The following is a 21768-nucleotide window of genomic DNA, read 5'->3' as shown; positions in this document are numbered from 1 at the left end:
AATGTATTTTCCCTGGGTTTGTGTAATCAAGTGTGGATTATAAACTCAGCCTTGAGAACTTAATTCCAGGCACTCATTGGCCTAATTCAGATTAGGATTGTGGCATGCATGGAGAAGAAATTTTAGGCTTTCCTTCTCCTGACATTTTCTGACCTAAAATGGCCCTGGGGACTGTTGCATGCCTAGTCAGGAACACGATGTACACCTAGGTTTCCGCAGCAGAGCAACCAGTAGACAATTGGGACCATTTCTTCTGAAAAAATGGTGTTTGTGTATGTGTGGGAAAGAGTTACCTTTCTCTGCATGCTATGGTTCTGATTTTAGGGCCACGTGTGCCTGGGATTAGGGATAATGACAGAACTCACAGAATGTGTCTGGTCTGTGGAGCAAGAGAAAATGCAGGGAAAATTGAATATGTAATTAGGCCTTGGAGGACTGCATCTTCAAATGACGGCTTGAGCATCAGCTGCACATTAGGTAGTCCTCGTGTTTGTTGGGGAACAGATCTAAGGGCCGTTCCGCATTCGTCCAAAATAGCACAATGGTTACTAATTGAAATCGCTACAGTTTTGCCGTTATGCACAACATCGTTGACAATCTGCAACACTCCTGAAACCGATCCGCAAAAAGCGCTTCATTGTAGCGCTTTCAGGGAAATCCCAAAAAGTGGATTCACCCTCCGGAAAGCGCTACACACCTGCAACCAATCTGCAACACTAGCGGGAAAGTTCTGTGCATTACCATTGTTGCGGTTTCTGCAAAGTCCCGCCCCCTAGCTCTCTCCTCTGATCTTCCGGCGAAGCGATCGCCAGTTTTTTTTCTCCAAGCGAGCGGAGATCAACGCACCGGCAAGCCTTTGTTTACCCACTGAGGCTTCCCCGGCTGCAGTCCCTCTGTTTAAAGTCACCAAGCACAAGCATCGCAGAGGCCCGTTTGCTGGTTTATTTTCACTTTATTTTTCACACTGTTTTTGGTCGAAAATCGCGCCCATGAGGAAGGGGGTTTCACTCGGGGGGGAGCGTGGCAACGATGAAACGGCAGCTCAAACATCACCTGCTAGCTGGATGGGTCTCTCCGTTGCAACGAATCAACGCATATTCGTTGCAACGGGTGTGTGTTTTTTTTTAAACCTTCCTTAAAGGGAAAGGGGCTGTTTGGGAGCATGATAACGGCCGCCCATTGGCTGGTTGATGGCCAGGGGCGGGACACAGCTCAGCAATAGCGCTTCCTTTCTAGCGATTTTTGCCGAGACCGGAACCCTGTGGGAAACGATAGAAACACAACTGGATTCCACTACAAAGGCAGGTATGCATAACGGCGAATTCCACTATTTAAAATGGTGATTTTTTGTTCAGCAAACAATTTGCTACATGGATCCCGGTGCGGAATGGCCCTAAGAGTTCACATTCTGCAACAAATAGAGCTCATTCTGCAACAAATAGAGCATCCAGTACCTTCTGGATGACATGTTATTTTCTGTTCCTGATTACACAGTGTGCCAGGAGAAATGCCTACTCACCTGGGATTTTTGAAACTTCAAATCCCTTGACATAGCCTCTATAGATGCCAATGTCAAATTACATTACTTACATGATTCTATGGGGTGGTTTGAGAACATAAAATGATTGGGGGCTGGGGGAAGTGCTTCTCCTTATGTGTTGTGATGCCAAACAGAAAAAAGCTGGTGTGCATCCAGGAGGCACACAACTCCCATGGCAATATGAGGTATAAATGTCCTTGTGTTGTTCCCCAACAGTCACAAGGACTGTCTAATTTGTAGATGGACTCTTAGAAGTGTGAAACAGCCATTCCAGGTCAAAAAAGCAGGGGGGGGGAATCGTAAAATCTCTAAAGCAATGCAATTAAATGGAAGCAATTCACATGTTTAACTGAACGTGCCGCAAACTATTTCCCTGGGCCCTTCATCACAGTTCACAAAGGAGCTAATCAGTTCATCTGACAGTTCAGACAACTGGTGGGGATGAATGCAAGACTACTAAGCATTCACTATGGCTGGAGTATGGTGAGTGTAGACATCACCAGTATGGGAATGCAGTTCAGGGCTAAGTGTAGACATGTCTTAACTATCCTCCTGAATGTCAGCAATAAATAAAATTTTGCTGTTTGACTTCTTCAGAGAACATATTTTGTGATTTCACGCAGTAATATTAATTACATGTTTATTTGTCTGCTTCTCTCCCCAAAGCACCCGAGGCAATATACAACATTATAACACAGAATCCTGTCCCCAATCTACAATTTTAACAATTGGCAGTTAAAAAGGTAGGTCAGTCTCTTGATGAATTCCTGCAAGAAATCTCTTTGGAAAACAACAGAGAGTCTGACAGCTAAAGGAGGAGATCATATAGAGTAATAATTATGTGAGTTTCCCAAATAAACTCAGTAAGTCTCTAAAAAGAATGCACATCAAGCAATATAGCTTTGCTTCATCTCAGCCTTTCTCTGCTTAATCTAAGCTTTAATTTAAACCAAGGCTTTCAATCAAGTATGTAAAAATGTGTGATGTTATCCGCAGTTAGGGTCTTCTTTGTTTTCACTGTGTGCCTTTATCATCTTTAATCTTTTTTCCAGCCTCTCTGTCCATTCATTTCTGAGCCTAATTAGAAGAAAAATACCAAGTTAGCATTTGCCCAGACTAGGTAGGAGAAACAGGTTTAAAAAATGAATAAAAGCATAATTTTGTGGTTCTGTTGAGATACCCCTTGAATACATCCATATTTTTCCTTCCTTTTCTTGCTTGTTATCTGTATAAAACAGAAAATCTTATTTTCTCTATCAGTAGAAGGAAGTATCATGAAACAGGTTGTGCCTCTTACTTACTCCACAGGCAGGGCTTCCACATCTGGCTAGGGGGCAAACTCTAGTACATCGCCTGCCTTGCTCCTCATTGGACGAACCTCCACAGCTCTCTATTTGGGCAAGGAAAGGAGAGAAGGAAGAGAAGATGCCAAAATATTCCAAAAGTTCTTGGATGTGGTAGCTACTCACACTGATGCTTCATCAGTGGAAGCCACAAGGGTACTTTGTTGGAGCCAGGAAAGCTTGGCAGAGCACCCAGCTGGTGAAATGAAACTTCTAGAGCTGCCATCTTGCCCATCATGCTGGCTTCCCACATCATGAGAACTGCCACATGCTTTGACTGTCACAAAAGCCTGCCAAGATTCCCCCACCCTTGGCTAGGAGCCACATAGAAGTTGCTTTGGATGAAGTGCTGTTGGAAGAAATCACTGATGCTCTCAATTCAGATGCACCAGATCCCTCCAACTCAATTTAAATGAGCCAGAGCGGCTCTGAGGTTTTGGAACTCTTAAACAATGTCTACAATTTCTCATGCATGAAAATCAGTGAAGGGATCTGGGGAAGGAGCAGTCCTTACAGCTATCCCAGGGATCTGTTTTCCCCTCATCCCCTTCCTGAAGATTTTTGATAGTGTCCTTGCTTACTGATATGTGCTCCTGGATCACTAACAAGATCAGTGAGGATATACAAGAGGACCATCAGAAAAGCAGGAGGCAAAAATGGAAGTAAAGAATGTTCTCTGTCATCATCTTTTCCATCTTCCTCCCTTTTCCATTCCTAAAGGCCCCATGGGAAGGCATCCCTTTGATAAAATCAACCCCAGATGCAAAAAAGTTGCCACCCTCAGTCATACTGGCTATGCTTTTGGATTCCCATCATTCTGACTCATACTCAGATGCTATACATTTGGACAGATAGGAAGAGGAATTGTCAGATGAAGAGGCCTCAAGTTCAATGCCAGGCCCTACTAGGCTCTTCTAGCAGGAGGATTTCCCTCTCTGAGAAGCACTAGTGGGCTAAAATTCTCAATTTAAAGACTTCCCCAAACCTCACAGACTGCCTCCAATATGGGAGATTCCAGGCTTCTTTGTCAACCCACTCAGATCCCATGCCCTTTCCAAATTCCTTTGAGAATGTCCTGAAGGATGAGTGACCAGTGTCTAGAAGAGACAAAAATCTAATGTTGATGGCAAAGAACCCTCTCTTCTTCTGCCATGAAGACTCTACAAATTTTCAGCCATGGTGCTTGACAAGGATGGCATCAACACACTAGGGATCCTGTGGAGAGAAAAAATGGAACTCTGCCTCAAGACAGCTCATGAAGCTTTGGCACTAGCCATCAGGACCAGCTCATCCACTTCAGTCTTCACTTATAGCCATGGGAAGGATGAGTTCCTGCAGAATCAGGATACCGACCTGATCAGCTTGAGACAGTTCTGCTGAAAATCAAGACATTCAGCCTTCATGGACACTGACACCTTTCAGTTTTCTGGAAGATCTTTGGTGGCCCTGTCCCATTTGCCCTTTCAATAATGCTTTTTAGGACACAGACCTAGATTGAGATTGAGGTCTTAATTAAGACACCCTCAGCTTCATAAAGAGAAGAAAATACAGCCCAGAGCTCTTACTCCTTTTGCAGCTTCTACAAGCAGCATAAATCCAGAGGCTCTAGGTTTTCCAAGCCCTTCTGAAAGAAACAAAGATTGTCTCCCAAGGCAACAGATGGTTCTCAAGCCAATCAGGATCAGTAGGAAAAGGAAGAGACAAATCGCCCAATGATGCCAACATAGGTGAATGCCTCTGGCCTTTGCTTCAACTGTCAGACTATCCAATCAAGACAGGTGTACACACAACACCATCAGGGGGAGTTACACAATAGAATATCTCTACCCCTATGAATTGGTTACCTCTCTTTTCCAAAATCTAAATATAACTAAAAAGTTATGGTTTAAACCACAAAGAAAATTCAGGCAAATAGACCCTGTGCTGGAGATAGAGATTTTCTAGAACACACTCATTTGGATGAAGAAAAAACTTTGCACAGCTGTACCTGTGGAATGAGTAGGGGGCATAAACCATTTCAAGATAGCTCTCATTTTACCTGTGAGAAGAAACCCTCCTGGTAAGACCAATATTTTGATTCCTGATAAGCTTACACATGTCCTTTTCTCCATACATGCAGAATTTTGCTAAGCTAATGGCTAGGCAACTGTCTTCTTGGTGATCTTAGAAATAGTGACTGATACTAGGCTACAGCTCGCATTTCAATGTGCATCAAAAGAGAGGGGTTCTTGTGTGTCTATGATGGACTGAACTTTTAAAAAACTTAGAACAGGTAAAGCTTTTTAAAAGTGCACTGGCCAAGCTTTTTAAAAGCTTTACAAACAGGTTGAGGACTGTGAAAGGTTAATTCTTCATAGAATCAGAGCCATGAGTGACAGGCTATTCCACCATCAGTTAAGCAGAGAAAGAAGTTAGAACTGAATGCTGAGGAAAAGATTTTCATTCAGAATTTAGCCCTGACTGAGAGCAAACTCAAATGGACTCCGGGGAATGGTAGAGGACAGGAAGGCCTGGAGGATCATTGTCCATGGGGTCGCGATGGGTCGGACACGGCTTCGCACCTAACAACAAGGAGAGCAGACCCCACCCCCCATTCAGGCCAAAAAAAAAAAAACAGGACAGATCTTCTAGTAAGAGGATTTCCCTACACAGTCAAACAGAGAGTTAGCTCTGAAGAGTGCAGAGATCCCTGGTCTGGTGTGGTTAGAAATTCCCTTTTGAAACCTTGAGAGTCCATTAACAATTCAAGACAAGTACTATTATTTCAAGAGAAGGGGTTTAGGTACTGGAAACCAAAAGAGTCAGAGAATACTTTAAAAAAGCATATAAGAGTGCTTAGAGGAAACACTGGAACAAAAGCCTCTCAATGTAAAGATTTAAGTCACTGAAAAGAAATTCTCATTAACCTGAAACATAAGAACAAAAGTCTATGTATGTACTGAGTTTACCTCAGAAATTTTCAACCCCTGATTTCACCTGACCTTTCCCCTCTATGTTAAATAAAACATTTCAAAACACCTTAAGTGCCATTTGTTTTAGTTAAAGTAGGCTCCTGATCCTTCCCTCAATTTTTTGGGCTGTGTCCCCAGCCAAAATATTGTACTGTGACAAGGCAGAAGAGCAAAGAAGAAAACACATTACTAGGGCAGCTCAGTTAGTAAAAGGAAAGAAATATGGAGGGAAAATCTTGCTCCTGAGGTAGGGAAGTGGACAGGGTATGTGTGTATCATAGTGTCCTTCTGCTCACACATTGACTCGAGGCTCTAAATAGCTGGGAATTGTCTTTCCATGGTTTTTAGTCAAATGGAGAACCCCTTGTATTTGTGCTTAGAACTTGTCAAATCAGCATATATAAATAAGAAAGGTAGGAGTTAGAAAGTGATATATGAACCTGTCCCCCTACTGGAATAATTTGAGAAGATGGCAACTTGATAACATTATCAGCCAACATCAACTGGTATGGTTGCCTGATCAACATTTTGGAAAAAAAAAGTCTGTTCATGTGTTCATGTAGTTACTGGATAGTAACTAGGTAGGTAGGTAGATTAGAGAAATGGTACTAAGTAGGTTGGAGAAATATTACAGTGGGAAGGCCCAATGCCCTTCACTTGCATCATTAATCTAACCTAGTGCTGTCCACTATACCTGGCAGATGTTTCCAGGGTCTCAGCCAGAGAGAGAGCTTCTAGATGAGGTCTTGTATTTGGAGGTACTAGGAACTGAACATATGACCTTCAGCTTGTGGCTTAATAGTGGCTTCTGAGAGGACCCATTCCCTGGCTAAGACCCAGAAATGGACTTCTGGTCTGAGGATGAACAGAACAAACCATGGTCCATCCTTGGAGATGATCAGAAAACTCTGAGGACATCCAATACTACTGAACCCTTTCTGAATCCTGACTTTTGATGCCTTGGTTGGATGACTTGCCCCTGAGAGCTCAGTTTCACATAGTGCTGCCTGCATGGCTTATCTGTGTACTGACCTCAGTAAGCTTTGCATGACCAGACCTTGCTTCCACTCAACATGTTCCTGAGGAGGTTGAAGACTGCTTTGAGCACCTGTAGTCAAAGTATCTTCTTCTCTGGTGTGGATCACCCTTTCCTTCTATTGTGCCCTAGCCTACTACAGTTTTAAACAAACGTGATTAAACACCAGTATGTTAAATATGTACTCACTTGGTCAGTGCGCTTTTTTGTTTACGTTCTCTTTCAACTTCAAGATGTTGCGTTTGCTTCTCAATTGTCTTTTCCCAGAAGTTTTTCAGCTCCCCAGTTTCACAAGCAAGTACTTCATGGCGAAAGTACTGGCTATTCATTTTTTTCTACAGAAGGAAGATAAACTGCCACCCTGAAATTAAGAGTTAACAGATTTGTTTTAACCTTTAATAAAGTTGGTGCTATGGCCTACTTTGCAATGCAGATTTCAGAAGGATGAATTAGCTTTTCATTCATGAAGCCTCAGCAATTGCATTTTGTAATTGTTCACCTAGCAATATCTATGACAAAAATATCTTTCACTTTCATGTAATTGTTGCTGTGACCTTTTAGATCAGAGCACAGGATAAAGTTATTGCTCTCACTTTAGCATATTAATGAAGGCATTTTGTGGCATCCATATATTAAAAGAAGCAATGAAAAAGTTGCAATGACATTTTCAAAGTATTGCAGAGATATCAATTACTGCAGGTTACTAATATACTAGTTTTCTCTTCCTTAGAATGCTGCAGTACTTACCAAACTTTGTATCCCAGGTATGTGTATACCTGCTAGGTTCTGTTTAGGTCTCCTTCAAAATCTAGGATAAACAATTCAGATCTGAATTATTTCTAAAAAGATAACTACTCCATATTCTCAAATTCCAATAGGTACCAAATGAGGATTCCATTTGATTTGATTGCAGTCATAACTGGCCATCTTTGATGATTTCAGGTGTCTAATATTCTGAAGCAGCAGTTCTGTGTTCTGTACTGTAACCTGAAAGAACTACGTGTTAATCAGTCCCACCAAAAATTGCACTGGGAAAATGAGGTGAGATTGTTTTTCTCACTCAAAAAATCAGGTGACTCACAGTTCCCAGTGACAGCACAGCTTCTAATAGGGATAGGCTCATAATATGTCAATTCTCATGCCAAGGATCTGTGCCCGAACCCTTCTCCTACTATTACACATTGTTAAAGATTCTGATACAAGTACTGTTAACTGTATCCGTTTATTAGTCTCCACAATTTAAAAGCTAAAGAATGATTAATGTTGAACTGAAGGTAAGTTTGAAAAAGATAATTGTTCTGCAATATATTATCAGTACAGTATTTGCTGGCGTATAAGACTACTTTCCCCCCCTGAAAAACATGCCTCCAAGTGGGAGGGTCTTATACGCCGGGTGCACTTCAGTTGGGATAGACATAGCTGCCCATAGTGGCCCATAGTACTGTATTTTGAGTGGAAATGTTTGGGGGGTCGTCTTATACGCCCAGTCGTCTTATACGCCGGCAAATACGGTAGTTCAAATTAGAATTACTTTGTACTACACAGTGTAAATGCGTACACATTTACCCCCATATACACTGGAGTCAAGATACAGTGTATCTTCCCACACATAAATTTGTGTCTTTGAGCCTTCTAGAAACGAGCTGAACCTTGAAAAGTACCAATTCACAGTTATTTATGTTAACAAGACCTCTCCAACAATCAAAACCAGGAACAAACTTGGATTCCGATTCACCAGCAATGTACCAGAGAAAGGCATCTATCTCTGGCGGGGATAGTTGCTGTGCATGTGAAGTTCGTCGCCTCCCTATAATTGTAACAGTCAGAATTGCTGAATGCCTTTTTAAATATCTTTGGCTATATTCAGCTTTTATCTTCAGCTCTTTTATTGTTTTTTCGCCTCGAGGGTATGATACAAAAATATTTTTTAAAAATCTACAATATCCTGTGATGTGTGGCAAGGGTTCAAGGTAAACAGAGGTGGCAAGACAGATATTTCTAGATTGTAGAGATTGCGCTAAGAGGTATCAGAATTTAGCACTGGGGCTTCAGAGTCATCACACTGCTCGCACTACAGACCAATTTGGTCAGGGAAGCAGAACAAAAATACATGACAATATTTTCTAGGATTCTGATGCAGGGTAGCAATGCTACTAGAATAACACTGAGTATTAGAACTAGCTTGACTTAACTGTGGTTTGAAAGAGATAAAGAGACACCCTGGAGACCAATGATAATGAAATTGGGATACCAGGCAATGGCAGTGGACCATTCCATTAGGAGATAAATTGTTGTTGAATGCACACCAGGGACCCTTAAATGCCTTGAGCTATTTGCACCTATGGCTTTATATGGAGAAAGATATTGATTTTTCAGTTAATCACTGCAATATTTAGCTTAATTTCATGAGGGAGTGTAGAAGGTTAACATTTATCCCTGATATTGAATTGCAGAATGATGTTCTATTAAAAAGCTATAATTTCTTTTAAAAGGTTAAGTCAATGCATTTGCCTGTGCTTTTATTATACTCCCCCCTGGTAGCCACTTCAAAGCAGATTATATTTTATGTCAGTTCAAAAAAATACCTATGGGAGCATATCATAATAAAAGGCAAAAAAAGAAAAAGTCAACTGATTTCATAGTTGCTTTGCAACCAAAGTTAGAAAGTTGAGGCTCTTCATAATGCATGTGCACATAATATGTGTTTATACATATGTGCATAGGGTTTAGGTATTTGCATGGCCACACTTCCATGTCAAATAATGGAATATTATCTGTACAATGACATCCTGCCATGGGTTTTTATTGAGACTGAGAAGAAAGGCAGTCAAGGATTACAAATGGATCAGCTGGGATTACAGATAAAATGATTCTACAGGTGATTCTACAGGAAACTGATATTTGTAATTTCTTTGAAAGGGACAACATTCAGGAAGTCGGATCCTCCTTCTGGATTTCAGATCACATGTGATTATATTTCTGGCCAATATGAAGTGTGAAAAAGTATTGTTAGCAACATTTAGATCACAAACTTGAGTATATCCAGACCAATGGAGAATCCTAAATCCTTCTTCTTTGTTCACTTCACCAAAGCCAGAAATGGTGTCCCTGAAAACAGAATGACAGACAGCACAAAGAGAGGAGGACAGGAAACTAGTAAGTAAAGCACATGGTAAAACTAAAAATTTACTAAGACATTATTAACAACCCGTTTGCACATAGCACATGTTTCAACAGAGTTGCAGGTAAGTGAAAATGTAGTCGTGTTTGGATTAAAGGTGTTTATTCCTACAGCTGTCTCTGTCAATCTGACATCCTCTGTTTCAGCTCCTCTCCCCTGTAACCTTTCATGTGATGAATGCAGTGGAAACTAATGCTTACTGATACTTCAACCCTTTCTTGTTCCTTCATACAAATCTCCCTAGTCTTACTTTCCCTTCTAGACATAGCAAGAAAAACAAATCTGGGAACTGCTAATCTTTTTATGAATTAAATTATTGGACTGGAAATTCAAAGATCCTATAAGTCAAGAACAGAAATAAACTCTTTGAAGTAGTCTGTTAATTTCAAGGGGTGGAATTCAAAGAGCTACTTTTGGCAATTACAACAGTTTTATTTTTTGTGCCCAGCAGGATTTGTGACTTCTTCCCTTTCAGAAGTAGATACCCATGTCATATCACAAATGGTTTTGAAACCCATGCTTTCCCCTCCCAAATGCTTTTTGATATGGCATGGGAGGCTACCCTCCTCAAGTTGTTATGTCTTTACAGAAATATGTGTTTGCATGTTAAATGGTCTTCATGTAAAACATGCAACAGAAGAGAGTTCTTTCTTCAGAATTTCAGCATGTATGTGTGTGTGTGTGGGGGGGGGGGAGAATGGGTCTATACTTGCTCATTTGAATGTGTGCATGAATGACTGGGTTCCAGATCATGTGGAGAAAGGCCTATGTATATTTGTGAAGGTTCATCAGAGAGCCAGTTTGGTGTAGTAGTTAGGAATGCGGACTTCTAATCTGGCATGCCAGGTTCAATTCTGCACTTGCAGCCCCAACATGCAGCCAGCTGGGTAACCTTGGGCTTGCCACGGCACAGATAAAACTGTTCTGACCAAGCAGTGCTCTCTCAGCCTCACCCACCTCACAGGGTGTCTGTTGTGGGGAGGGGAAAGAAAGGTGACTGTAAACCGCTTTGAGCCTCCTTTGGGTAGAAATGCATACACATTTCTTCTTCTTCTTCTTCTTCTTCTTCTTCTTCTTCTTCTTCTTCTTCTTCTTCTTCTTCTTCATATTTGTCTAATAAATGTGCATAGGCTAGAATCAGATCTGAAGATGTGATTTTCCCATGTGTCTTTCAACCTCTTCAGATGTTTGAAGAGAACATGTATTTCATGGATGAGAGCTACAATATTACACTATGTCAAACTGAATCTAACCAGGATTTCCTTAAGTTCTGTACATGTGTAAGGGTTTTTGCATTTGTACATGTGTGAGGAATTCTTGTCTCCTCAGCTATCACTTGTGTGCATCCAGAGCTGGGTACATGTGTGTTGGGCTGGATCAAAAGAAGGGACTAGCTCATTTTCATACTTTCATCATTATTATGCTTTATAATCTTTCAAGATTATGGGAAATCTCCCTCTCTCTGACTCTCTGAGAAATCTGCTTTCAGAGCCTCTCAAGATGTCTGACATGATGACTTATCATTTTGCTGTCTTTCATTAGCCATCTCAGATAAAGACTGGAGTTTGATGTGATGAATCCATTTTATATTCAGTCAGATAGGACATCTCGTCTAACCAGGGACATGGGAATAGGATCTTCAGTAGAAATGGAAGTATCTGTGACTGAACATGAGACCTTCTACATGCAAATCATGTGCTTAGTAAGCTATAGTCAATGAAGCAGAAGTAAATGTTATTCTGGAACTTCCTAGCTTTCTCCATGATCCAGCGTATGTTGGCAATTTGATCTCTAGTTCCTCTCCCTCTTCGAAATCCTGCCTGTACTTCTGGAAGTTCTCAGTCCATATATTGCTGGAGCCTAGCTTGTAAAATTTTGAGCATAATTTTTCTAGCATGAGAAATGAGTGCAATGGTGCGGTAGTTTGAACATTCTTTGGGATTGGAATGTAAACGGACCTTTTCCAATCCTGTGGCCATTGTTGAGTTTTCCAAATTTGCTGGCATATTGAGTGTAGCACTTTTACTGCATCGTCTTTTAAGATTTTGAATAGTTCAACTGGAATGCTGTCACGACCACTAGCTTTATTGTTGCTCAGACTTCCTAAGGCCCATTTGACTTCACATTCCAGGATGTCTGGCTCCAGGTCAGTAACTACCCCATTGTGGTTATCAGGGATGTTAAGCTCATTCTTGTATAGTTCTTCTGTATAATTTTGACACTTTTTAAAAATCTCTTCTGCTTCTGTGAGGTCTCTACCATTTTGGTCACTTATCATACCCATCTTTGCATGAAACTTTCTCTTCATATCTCCAATTTTCTTGAAAAGATCTCTGGTCCTTCCCATTCTATTGTTTTCTTCTATTTGTTTGCACTGTTCATTTAAGAAGGCATTCTTATATCTTCTAGCTTTTCTCTGGAATTCTGCATTCAATTGGGTGTATCTTTCTCTTTCTCCCTTGCCTTTCACTTCCCTTCTCTCCTTAGCTATTTGAAAAATTTACTCAGACAGCCATTTTGATTTCTTGCATTTCTTTTTCTTTGGGATGGTTTTAGTTGCTACCTCGTGTACAATGTTGCAAACCTCCGTCCATAGTTCTTCAAGCACTCTGTCTATCAGATCTAATTCCTTAAATCTATTTGTCACCTCTACTGTATATTCGTCGGGGATATGATTTAGTTCATACCTGAGTGGCCTAGTGCTTTCCCCTAAATTTTGCAACAAGAAGCTGATGATCTGAACCACAATCAGCTCCTGGAAAAGAGTGTTTGCTATGACCATTGTATTCTCTTGACAAAATTCTACCAGCCTGTGCCCTGCTTTATTTTGTACTCCCAAGGCCAAACTTGCCTGTTATCCCGGTTATCTTTTGGTTTCCTACTTTAGCATTCCAATCCCCCATGATGATAAGCACATCATTTTTTGGCATTGCTTCTAGAAGGTGTTGTAGGGCTTCATAGAACTGGTCAACTTCATCCTCTTCAGCAGCAGTGGTTGGGGCATAGACCTGGATTACTGTGATGTTGAATGATTTGCCTTGGATTCGAACTGAGATCATTCTGTCATTTTGGGGACTTAAATTACCTGTTGTCAATCATCTTCTGTTTACATACCTTACATGAAAAGGGAAATGGGGCATGTTAGGAAATTTAAAATCTAACTTCAAGTAGGTGGTGAATATTGCCTTATTCAGGGCTTCTAAATCTGAGATGATGTGTAGACAGTAATGTTTTGTTAAACTATGTGAAATGCTTCAAGTAGTCTTCTTGTAAATCTCTGGAGTTAGAACTGACCTGAGCTGGCCTGTTACAGCTGCATTACTTCTGACTGAACAAGATTTAATTTAAGCCTGTGGTGACAAGCTTCCTAAAGGACAACAATGAGAAACCTGCTGTAAGGCAATCATTTCTGACATAGCACTCGTAGTAAACAGGCCAAGCAGATGCATTGGCTGCCAAATGAAAGAAATAACTGGATGAACTTCAGAAAACGTTTTTACTGCACAAGATAACACAGGAAGGCTTATTTTTAGATTTAATCATATTAAAGTCTACTGATTATTTTTAGATGGAATTTGTGAAGGTAGGCTTCTCAAGGATAGGAAAACTTTGTTACCCAAGTGGGTAAATGGAAATTTGGAAATGCTGCTAATGTTGTTATGTTGAAAGCAACAAAGATCAAACATTAGCATGTTGATTGCATTACTAAAAGATCAGAGGAAAGAAACAGAAGAAGCATGTCCTTCTGGCTCCTACAGCCAATCAGAAAAGGCAAATAAATACACAGAATGCACTTGGAGAGTCATTTATAAAAGATGCTCTGCACTCAAAAAAGAGAGCCTGCTGTAATTTTATGTGTCCAGAGAGATGGGGCGGCTTTCAAATAAATGATAGTTCATTTCTATAAGAGGGTTGTACTTATTTTAGGGTTTAGAGAGCAGCTGCTGATCCCCAAAGTGTGCACTTTTGGCAGCATTTGTCTCTACTCACCCCAGTTGGTAATAGGAAGGCAGGTCTGATGTGACTGAACTGAGGACAACCACTGGGATGATAGAAGTTAGGAAAGACTTGCCTTTCCATGAAATATGTCCTTTTCTTCTGTTGCTTTGCTACAGCTCCTACAGTTTATAGAAAAAGTTTCCTAGATGTTCTTTGTACAAATAAGCTGACAGCAAGTAGACAGAATGGAAATTTTAAAGATAATTTATCAACCAAAGAGTACTCAACAATAACTCACAAAATATGTATATAAAACAACTGCAGATATAACATACCCACAAATATTAGGTTTCATTTAACTCTGTTTTGTTTGTGAACTGATGAATACATCAAGGTCAGCTGCCAATGCAGCAGGCACGATCCTATAGAGGTTAAAAGAGGCGACTTCTAAGCTGGTGAGGTGGGTTTGCCCCCTCCACATACAGCCAGCTGGGTGACCTTGGGTTCGTTACACTCTTGTTAGAAGCTGTTCTCACACTGATTATACATGGTGAAGAAGTCCCACCATACCAGGTGGCCAGTGGCAAGGGAAATTCCTGGTTATGCACAACATTGACGGTGGCCCAGTCCTGGCTTGGATTAGGGTCTCTGATGCCTCTGATAGTTTTCACCTTCCCTTTTTTGCCATGGGCACAATTAGTGGCCATGCTGGGCCAGGCCCATGCACACAGGAAAGAATCAGGCTTTCCAGGCCCGGCTCCTCTTCTGCCTATGGTGTTTCGGTAGGGACAAATCCACTAGCTCCATTTTCTGATCTCTATATATTCTGTAGAAAATGTGAACAGATGCATGCCACAGTAGATCCAATAGTAGATGTTCAATATGATCAGCAAATGTCCAGATTGCTGGAAAGACCATCCCTGAATTTACACTGTCATTCCATTTTTAAATGAGTAATAACTAATGCTGTTTATTTAATAATCATCTACACATAAGAATCATTGGACTATATCATGAAGCCATACATGTGGCTTGGATAAGTTGTGGCCTCAGTTGGAATACCATGTACAGTTCTGGAAAGATGACAATGAGTATCTGAAGGAAAGTGCAGAAAAGGCCAACCAAAAGAATCATGGATTTGGAGTATCTCTGAGGCAAGCATTGGAGCATTTTATTTTAGAAAAATGCAACTGAAGAGTGACACAATAGAGATCTACAAAATGATATATGGTGTACCACAAAAACATTGTCCTCTTTGTGTCCCCAAACTTTGTGAACACCATTTTGAAAGTATCTGTGAATGAGACTCAGTTCCATATCTGCTCTTTGGAGGTGCGTTCCTGTAGGCAAATTACTAGAATGATATCTTTTATATGTGCTTTTGTATACTTGATAACCAACAACACACACACAAAAACTACAGGTTTAGGTGCCCTAAATGCATGTGTACACTGTTCCTAGTTACAACAATCCTGTACAGCAGTCTAACAAAGTTTGAGTCTAGTAACACCTTTCAGACCAAGACCATTTACCATTCTGGGTATAAGCTTTCATGTGCATGCACATATAAAATTATACCCCAATTAAACTTTGTTGGTCTTAAAGGTGCCAGTGAACGTGGACTTTATTCTGTGGCTTCAGACCAACACCCAAAGACAACAGTCTGGTTTTTACATTGGCATTTTCCAATAGTGTCCCCCCCCCATCCCCCAGTGCTTTACAGATCATTTTGATTGATATTTCAAGAAAACAAACATGATGATTCTAGAAAGACTTTGCATTGTTATTCAAACCCCAAGGCAGCTGGATTTAAGATATTCTTTATGAAATAATCCTCCTGTGAGATAACATGTGGTCTATGCAGGGGAGCATAAGGCTCCTGACAGCTGCATTGTATACACTGATATCTGTAGCATTACTAGTATAGTTAATCCCTGAATCTAATTCAGCAGAGGCATGCATCTGGAGAGCAGCATCACTTTTATAAGGTCATGCTCCGAGATCTGCTTCGGTTATATTTTCCTCTCAGAATTGTCTTCTTAGATATAACAGCAAGCACTTGGACTTTGCCACTTGATCATAATTGCTCAACAAAGACCGCCAATTAAGGGCTGATTATGAAACATTTTTCATGCCTGAAATATTTCAGAGGGTAAAACCAGATGCAGCATGATAGCTGTTTTTTCTCTCACAGTATTAACCTGGCTTCTCAACTAGTCTTACACATATGTGGATACGCAGGTTGAATGCCAGATCAGCTCTTAGGGATTTTCTGCACATTGTTAATTATAGCGTGAAGCCAGCTGTATGGCAAAGCACAAGAAAAAATAGTGACTCACTGGCATTCCACACCTCTCGAGCTGTCTAGCATGTTTTTTTGCATCTTGCACTCCTCACAAATGCAAGAAGAGACAGCAACGTGCTTTGGGCTTGTTGCACTTTGGGCTGCCCACACCTGTCAATCACTTTGGCCAACCAATCCCCTCCCGGCATGGCTGATTGACATGTGAACTCGCCACAATGGCATTTGTTTAAACACCTATCTGCATATTCATAGAGGCACAGACAATGTTTGCAGAGGCATATGTATGCCTATTTGTTCTTCCAGGCATTTCACAATTTTTAAAAAGAACTTCCTGTCCTGGGAAGAAGGGAGAGGGAGGCATGACTGATTTAAAAAACAAAACAAAAACACTTATTAGTTTAAATGCCTACCCTTCTTGCCCCTGCTAATGTTGTCACTGCCTCCTCCTCCCTCCCTCCCTCCCTTGCTGCTGCCATCTCTTTCCCCCTGTGCCAGTGAGTGGCAAGCTCAGGGCTGTCCTCTGCACTCTCTTCTGCTCAGGGCAGCAACAACAAAAAGCTCAGCCCCCCCCCCAGCCCAGCCCAGCACAGAGCACAGGGGCTCAAGTCTCCCCCAAATTCCTGTAGACCTCCAGGCTCTGCTCCTGTTGCTTTGGCCATAAGCCCTGGCCTGCCTTGGTGAAGCCCCCCCAACCTGTGTTAGGAAGGGGCTGGATGTGGAGTTTGCCAGCCCTGCAGCCCACCTACAGAGGAGAGACACAAAATTGCTCCCCAGGTCTCTCCCCTCAGCTTCGCTTGCTGTCGCTGGAGGCCAGGGTTGCCATGAGGAAGAATTCCCTGCCATGAAGTAGGAGCCAAACTCTCAGGTGTCAGGCCAGCAGAATAAATTTGTCATCCTGCTGACTACCCTCTGCTTTCCCACTGGTCGGGGAGGCCTCCGCAGATTTCCACATCCTTACAAAGGGAAAGAGGGGGAGTGAGGGGGAGTGGGAATGGCTCAAAGTAGCATCCAGCTGTCTCCTCTCCCCCAGCTGCCATTTTTAAAGAGCACTTCCCATCCCTGGGAAAAGGGAAAGGGAGACAGGTGTAAGGGCAGGAATTGGAGGCGAAGATAGTGCTACTTCAGCTCCACACATTTCCTTGGTATGTGGCTTGCTGGGTGCTCTCCTCTAGCTTGCACTTTTTAGTTGGGGGAATCTACTTTATGCAGTTCTCCACCTAGTGCTTTAAAATGGAGGATGTAGCTACCGGTTTGCTGCTTGGATGCTGGAAATATGGCATCTGCATAAGGTGAGTATTTCACTATATTTATTGGGTGTGGAATGGCCCTTAATCTTGCCCCTCCTTTCATGCCTCTGCCTGGAACTATGTCTTTTAATGGTGTATTTATAAAGCCACATACATATCTGTAAACCGCTATGCGGTTATAAATAAAAGGCTAAGGGCAAGTTGGGAGGAGTTAGGGCGGGCGCTGTCTGTGATAAAAACTCTGAAGGGCGAATCAGGAGCCGCGAAGCTCCTGGCGAATCAGGAGCCGCGAAGCGCACCTCACCATTGCCTGCTTGCCCGTCGTGGACTGCGCCTCAGTGAGGGGAAAGGAGCAGGGACGCCGCGTCAAAGACGTGGCGGCCCTGCTCCTTTCCAGCCGCACACCCTCCCAACTTGGCCGGGGAGCAGGGAAGGAATCCCGTGCCTCCCGTTTAGCCTTCCCGCCACCACCACGCCACCGCCACCCAACTCCACGACCCGAATGCCGCTGTCGTCCGACCCAGGTCAGCCGCCACCCGCCGCTACCCCCCTTCACTTCTTCACCCCCCATACATCTCCCGCTTCCCGCCTGCTTCCCCGCACCCGCCGCGAACCAACAACGGCCGCCCATCCCGACCCTTGACCCCTCTACACCAGCCTGACTACACCAGCCTGACCCGTCAGCCCAACCTCCTTGCCGACTGCGCAAACATTCCCCCCAACATACTCCCACAACTGTGCCGCACTTCCCCCAACAGACACTCCCCCCAACACGACCCTTTACCCCGCCACCCACCCAGCCACCCTCCGACGCGCCTCTACTGACCATCTCGCCCATCGCCGTCGGCCCATCTCGCTCATTGCCGTCGCCCCATCTCCACCATCGCCCCGTTCTCCCCTGGAACGCTCAGCGCTGTGGCTAGGCCGTGCGACCCGCACGGCTGCTGCCACGCTAACAAACTGAACTACGCATGCGTCGGGTTCCGCGCATGCGTGCCTTCACTTCCCCATGCTACCCCCACCCATGCCACAACAACAGGACACGCATGCGCCGACTTCTGCCCAGCCGCTTTTCCCCTCCGCCTCCTCCTCAACCAGCCCCCAACCCCTACCGCCCGTGCCACTCCCGCTCCACTACAGCAGCCTGACCTGTCAGCCCGACCTCCACGACACCAGCTTCACCGGTGAGACACCCGCTGACCCACGTAAGCCCGCCCCGCCCCCACACAGCGCCCTCCACCCACCCCTCCCTACCGATTCCATGCTCCCTCTTGCTGCTTCCCGGTTTTTGTTTTATAAAAATGGGCTTTCTTACTAGTATACAAATAAATCCTGTTTATCCCACACAGGGCAGCATATATGACTCTTTGATCCTTCTTTTATATGGAATACAGGTTGACAGGCAATGATTGGGCTGAAATGGGATTTAAAGCCAGGTCTTCCAAACTGTACTCCAACATAGTAACTGCTATTCCACGCTGGCTATATATTTGGTGCACATAGATCCAGTCTTTAGTTAATGGGCCCCTTCCCCCCAAACATACACTGAGACATTAAAAACTGTAGCTAAAGTGCTCTGGTAATTGGGAAGGGAGTAGTAATTTGGTGAGTAATACAGATTTCTAGCCAATAGGTATCCTACCACAGCCAGGTTTTCCCTAACACCCTGGAGGCAGCAAAACCATTTCCTTTTTAAGAATTCACATCAGGACATTACAATGTACTAGTATTCTCAGAATATCAATGGTACTTTCAAATCACCTCCATCCAAATGTTATATGTGTATTAACCTTTGACTGGATTTATTGGTTTTGCTGAGAATATTTGTGTCAGCAATTGCTCCCTTCCAGCACGATTTCACTATTGGATTGTAATTTCCACAAACAGATCAAAATGACATAATTGCTGCTATTTTTCAAACCCTATTATCAATCTTGCTAGTTCTTTGAATGTCTATAGCAAATACACTTGATAGGCTATAGTAAGCACTGGAACAAAGGCACAGAACAAGCTCAAAATCCCCTTCCCTCACAGTCTGCAAGATGTGATCACTTTCCAAACTGGCACCCATTTGCTGACAAAATCTTTAACCTTACTGATGGAACCTTCCTCCATTTCCTCAATATCACAATAACAGTTGCATCGTTTTTTTCCTGTCTGCTTCTCAGGTAACCTGCTTCTACTTCTGTTCCTGCACCTTGAAATATTTTTCTGCTAGTTTTAGTACACTTTTTATTACTACTTTATTACTCAGCATAATTGTCTAAATTTTTAGTGTTTCTCAGATGTAGCAAATAGCTAATATATTATTCTTATAAATATCATTTTTAATTTTTTTAGTAACTGCAAGCATCAAATGGAAAAGAAATAGAGAACATGGAAAAGAAATAGAGAACATGACAACAATGTGGCAAGTCTGCACATAAGCATCTTGTATGACATTTGCTGAGTTCAAATATGAGTGTTTTTGAAAAGGGGAAAAGTACCAAGTGAGTAGTTCTGAGGCACTCATAAATAATAAGCAAGGCTAAGTGGAGGCTGGGTTTGGTGGGCAGGCTTAGTGTCATTGTAGTTGCTAATATTTTGATTCTGGAGCATAGGAATGTAGGGTAATTTTTTCAGGATTGCTAATATGACACTGGATCTGAGAAATTTGAAGACTTTTGTTTGCTCTGGATTGACTATCACTTTCTGTTCTCAGAATCAATGTTGGTTAGATGTTATAACATAGGCTTATATTAGGGATGCCATTCAGCTGGGACCTGGGGTCCCCTGGTATTACAGTTTATCTCCAGACTATAGAGATCAGTTCCCCTGGAGAAAATTGATGCTTTGGAGGGTGAACTCTATGGCATTGTAACCCACTGAAGTTCTTGCCCTCCCCATGCTCCAATCCCAAATATCCAGGAGCTTTCCAACCTGGTCCTGGCAACCTTATCCCATCCAAATTTTATCGTACTCTATGTTGCTGAACATCATCAGTGGGAAATTAGAGGGTTCCTACAAGAAGGATGAATTGGCAAAAACTGCTTCCCCATTACACATGTAGATCTGTTCAATGAGATGGAATGCCCTCATATAATTTTTGCTGTCTTAGTGATTTTATAAGTTAGAAGCCACCCTATGAGCTTGAGGCCACATTGGTGAGACATACATTTTAAAAAATATATTTTAAAAATAAAACTGAACAACAAAAGAATGTCACAGCAATGACTTTGTAATTGAGGGAACATGCATGTTTTACATTCACATCCCCACAGCTACATAAAGACATAATATGTGAAGCAGGCTATAGACAGATACTAACACAAGCAAATTCCATGTTATATTATTACATGGAGAAAAACTGCTGTAAAAGGCATATATGAGTAGGACAAGCAGAACGTTCCTAATGACTTCACTACATAGCTGAGCACACTTTCAGCTGTGACTGAATGAGTGACATTATATATGCATATGTGGATCAGTCTCCAAGGAGATGTGTTTGGTGCTGACCCACCGAATTCTTAAGCAAATAGAATCAACAGAGGCCTGGCAAGGGTTACAGGATCTCTTTGTAATGCCACATCTATTGCAACCATTTCTGAAAACCGTTGAAGAAAATTATTGTCAGAGTTTGCAAATTCTAAAGCAATGATTCATTTAAGTATGTGACACATCGGAGAAGTGCTCTGAGATATATTGTCAACTGGCTAGGGCATGGGACATAATCCCAAAATATCTGTTCTATGTCAATGATACGGGGCTTTATCAGAATGGTGTCAAGCTGGGCAACTTTCCCTGACTTTCTCTCACTCTCTTAAACATATTTATAAGTACAAGAACAATTTATTTATCATATTTATCATACAATGTATTTATTCTACTGCACTGAGCAGTCCCTCTCCTTTAGCTGCACTATGTTAAGGAAATGTACAATCCAAGTGACAAACAAAAATGTTTACTCACCTTTAAGATGATGTCTATATCACACCAACATATAATTAACAGCCCCTGCTTGATGCAAGTGGTGTCAGAGCAGAAATGAAACACATACTTCTGGACTTTTTATTTGAAGTCAGGGGATGGGGGAGGGCATCATAAATCCTTCATCATATTGAAGCTATTTTGAAAGAACCAGGAGACCAAATTCATTGCCTGACCTACGCAGCCCCCTGCCTGAGACAACCAGGAAAAGCACAGCCCTCTTGAATGTTTTTGCCCCTCCCACATTATCAGATGCCAAA

The 21768-nt window shown here is 42.2% G+C and overlaps 2 protein-coding genes across 8 annotated transcripts in view; one reads left to right on the top strand and one right to left on the bottom strand.

Annotated features, from left to right (window-relative positions):
- The window catches only part of LRRC2 (leucine rich repeat containing 2), a 179880-nt gene that overhangs the window by 35272 nt on the left and 122840 nt on the right, over positions 1-21768 (top strand). The window contains exon 2 of the mRNA XM_077344525.1: positions 9964-10026. The gene's annotated coding sequence lies outside the window, so the exon portion shown is untranslated. The remainder of the gene's footprint in view (positions 1-9963; positions 10027-21768) is intronic.
- On the bottom strand, positions 1114-21714 carry LOC143841000 (protein FAM240B-like). Of its 7 annotated transcripts, none has more exons than XM_077344536.1 (6): positions 21491-21714; positions 14042-14169; positions 9903-9978; positions 7618-7857; positions 7060-7231; positions 1114-2617 (listed from the first exon to the last, which is right to left on the bottom strand). In XM_077344536.1, exons 5-6 carry the CDS (start codon positions 7197-7199, stop codon positions 2527-2529), a joined length of 231 nt encoding a protein of 76 aa, XP_077200651.1. In that variant the 5' UTR covers positions 7200-7231; positions 7618-7857; positions 9903-9978; positions 14042-14169; positions 21491-21714; the 3' UTR covers positions 1114-2526. The 7 variants fall into 7 exon arrangements, with proteins under 7 accessions (XP_077200651.1, XP_077200650.1, XP_077200653.1 ...); XM_077344535.1 differs by having other exon boundaries at positions 7618-7678; XM_077344538.1 differs by having other exon boundaries at positions 7618-7678; positions 9919-9978.

This window comes from Paroedura picta, chromosome 7 (assembly GCF_049243985.1).
Source record: "Paroedura picta isolate Pp20150507F chromosome 7, Ppicta_v3.0, whole genome shotgun sequence".
In the NCBI taxonomy this organism is placed as follows: Eukaryota; Metazoa; Chordata; class Lepidosauria; order Squamata; family Gekkonidae; genus Paroedura; species Paroedura picta.
Note: the sequence above shows the minus strand (reverse complement) of the source record. Positions and strands in the feature narration are given on the sequence as shown.

Excerpts from the sequence above, each read along its gene's own strand:
- LOC143841000 (XM_077344536.1), bottom strand. The coding sequence starts at position 7,199 with ATGAATAGCCAGTACTTTCGCCATGAAGTACTTGCTTGTGAAACTGGG. Across the intron at positions 2,618-7,059 it reads CAAAAAAGCGCACTGACCAA|GCTCAGAAATGAATGGACAG; the intron begins GTGAGTACATAT and ends TCTTCTAATTAG.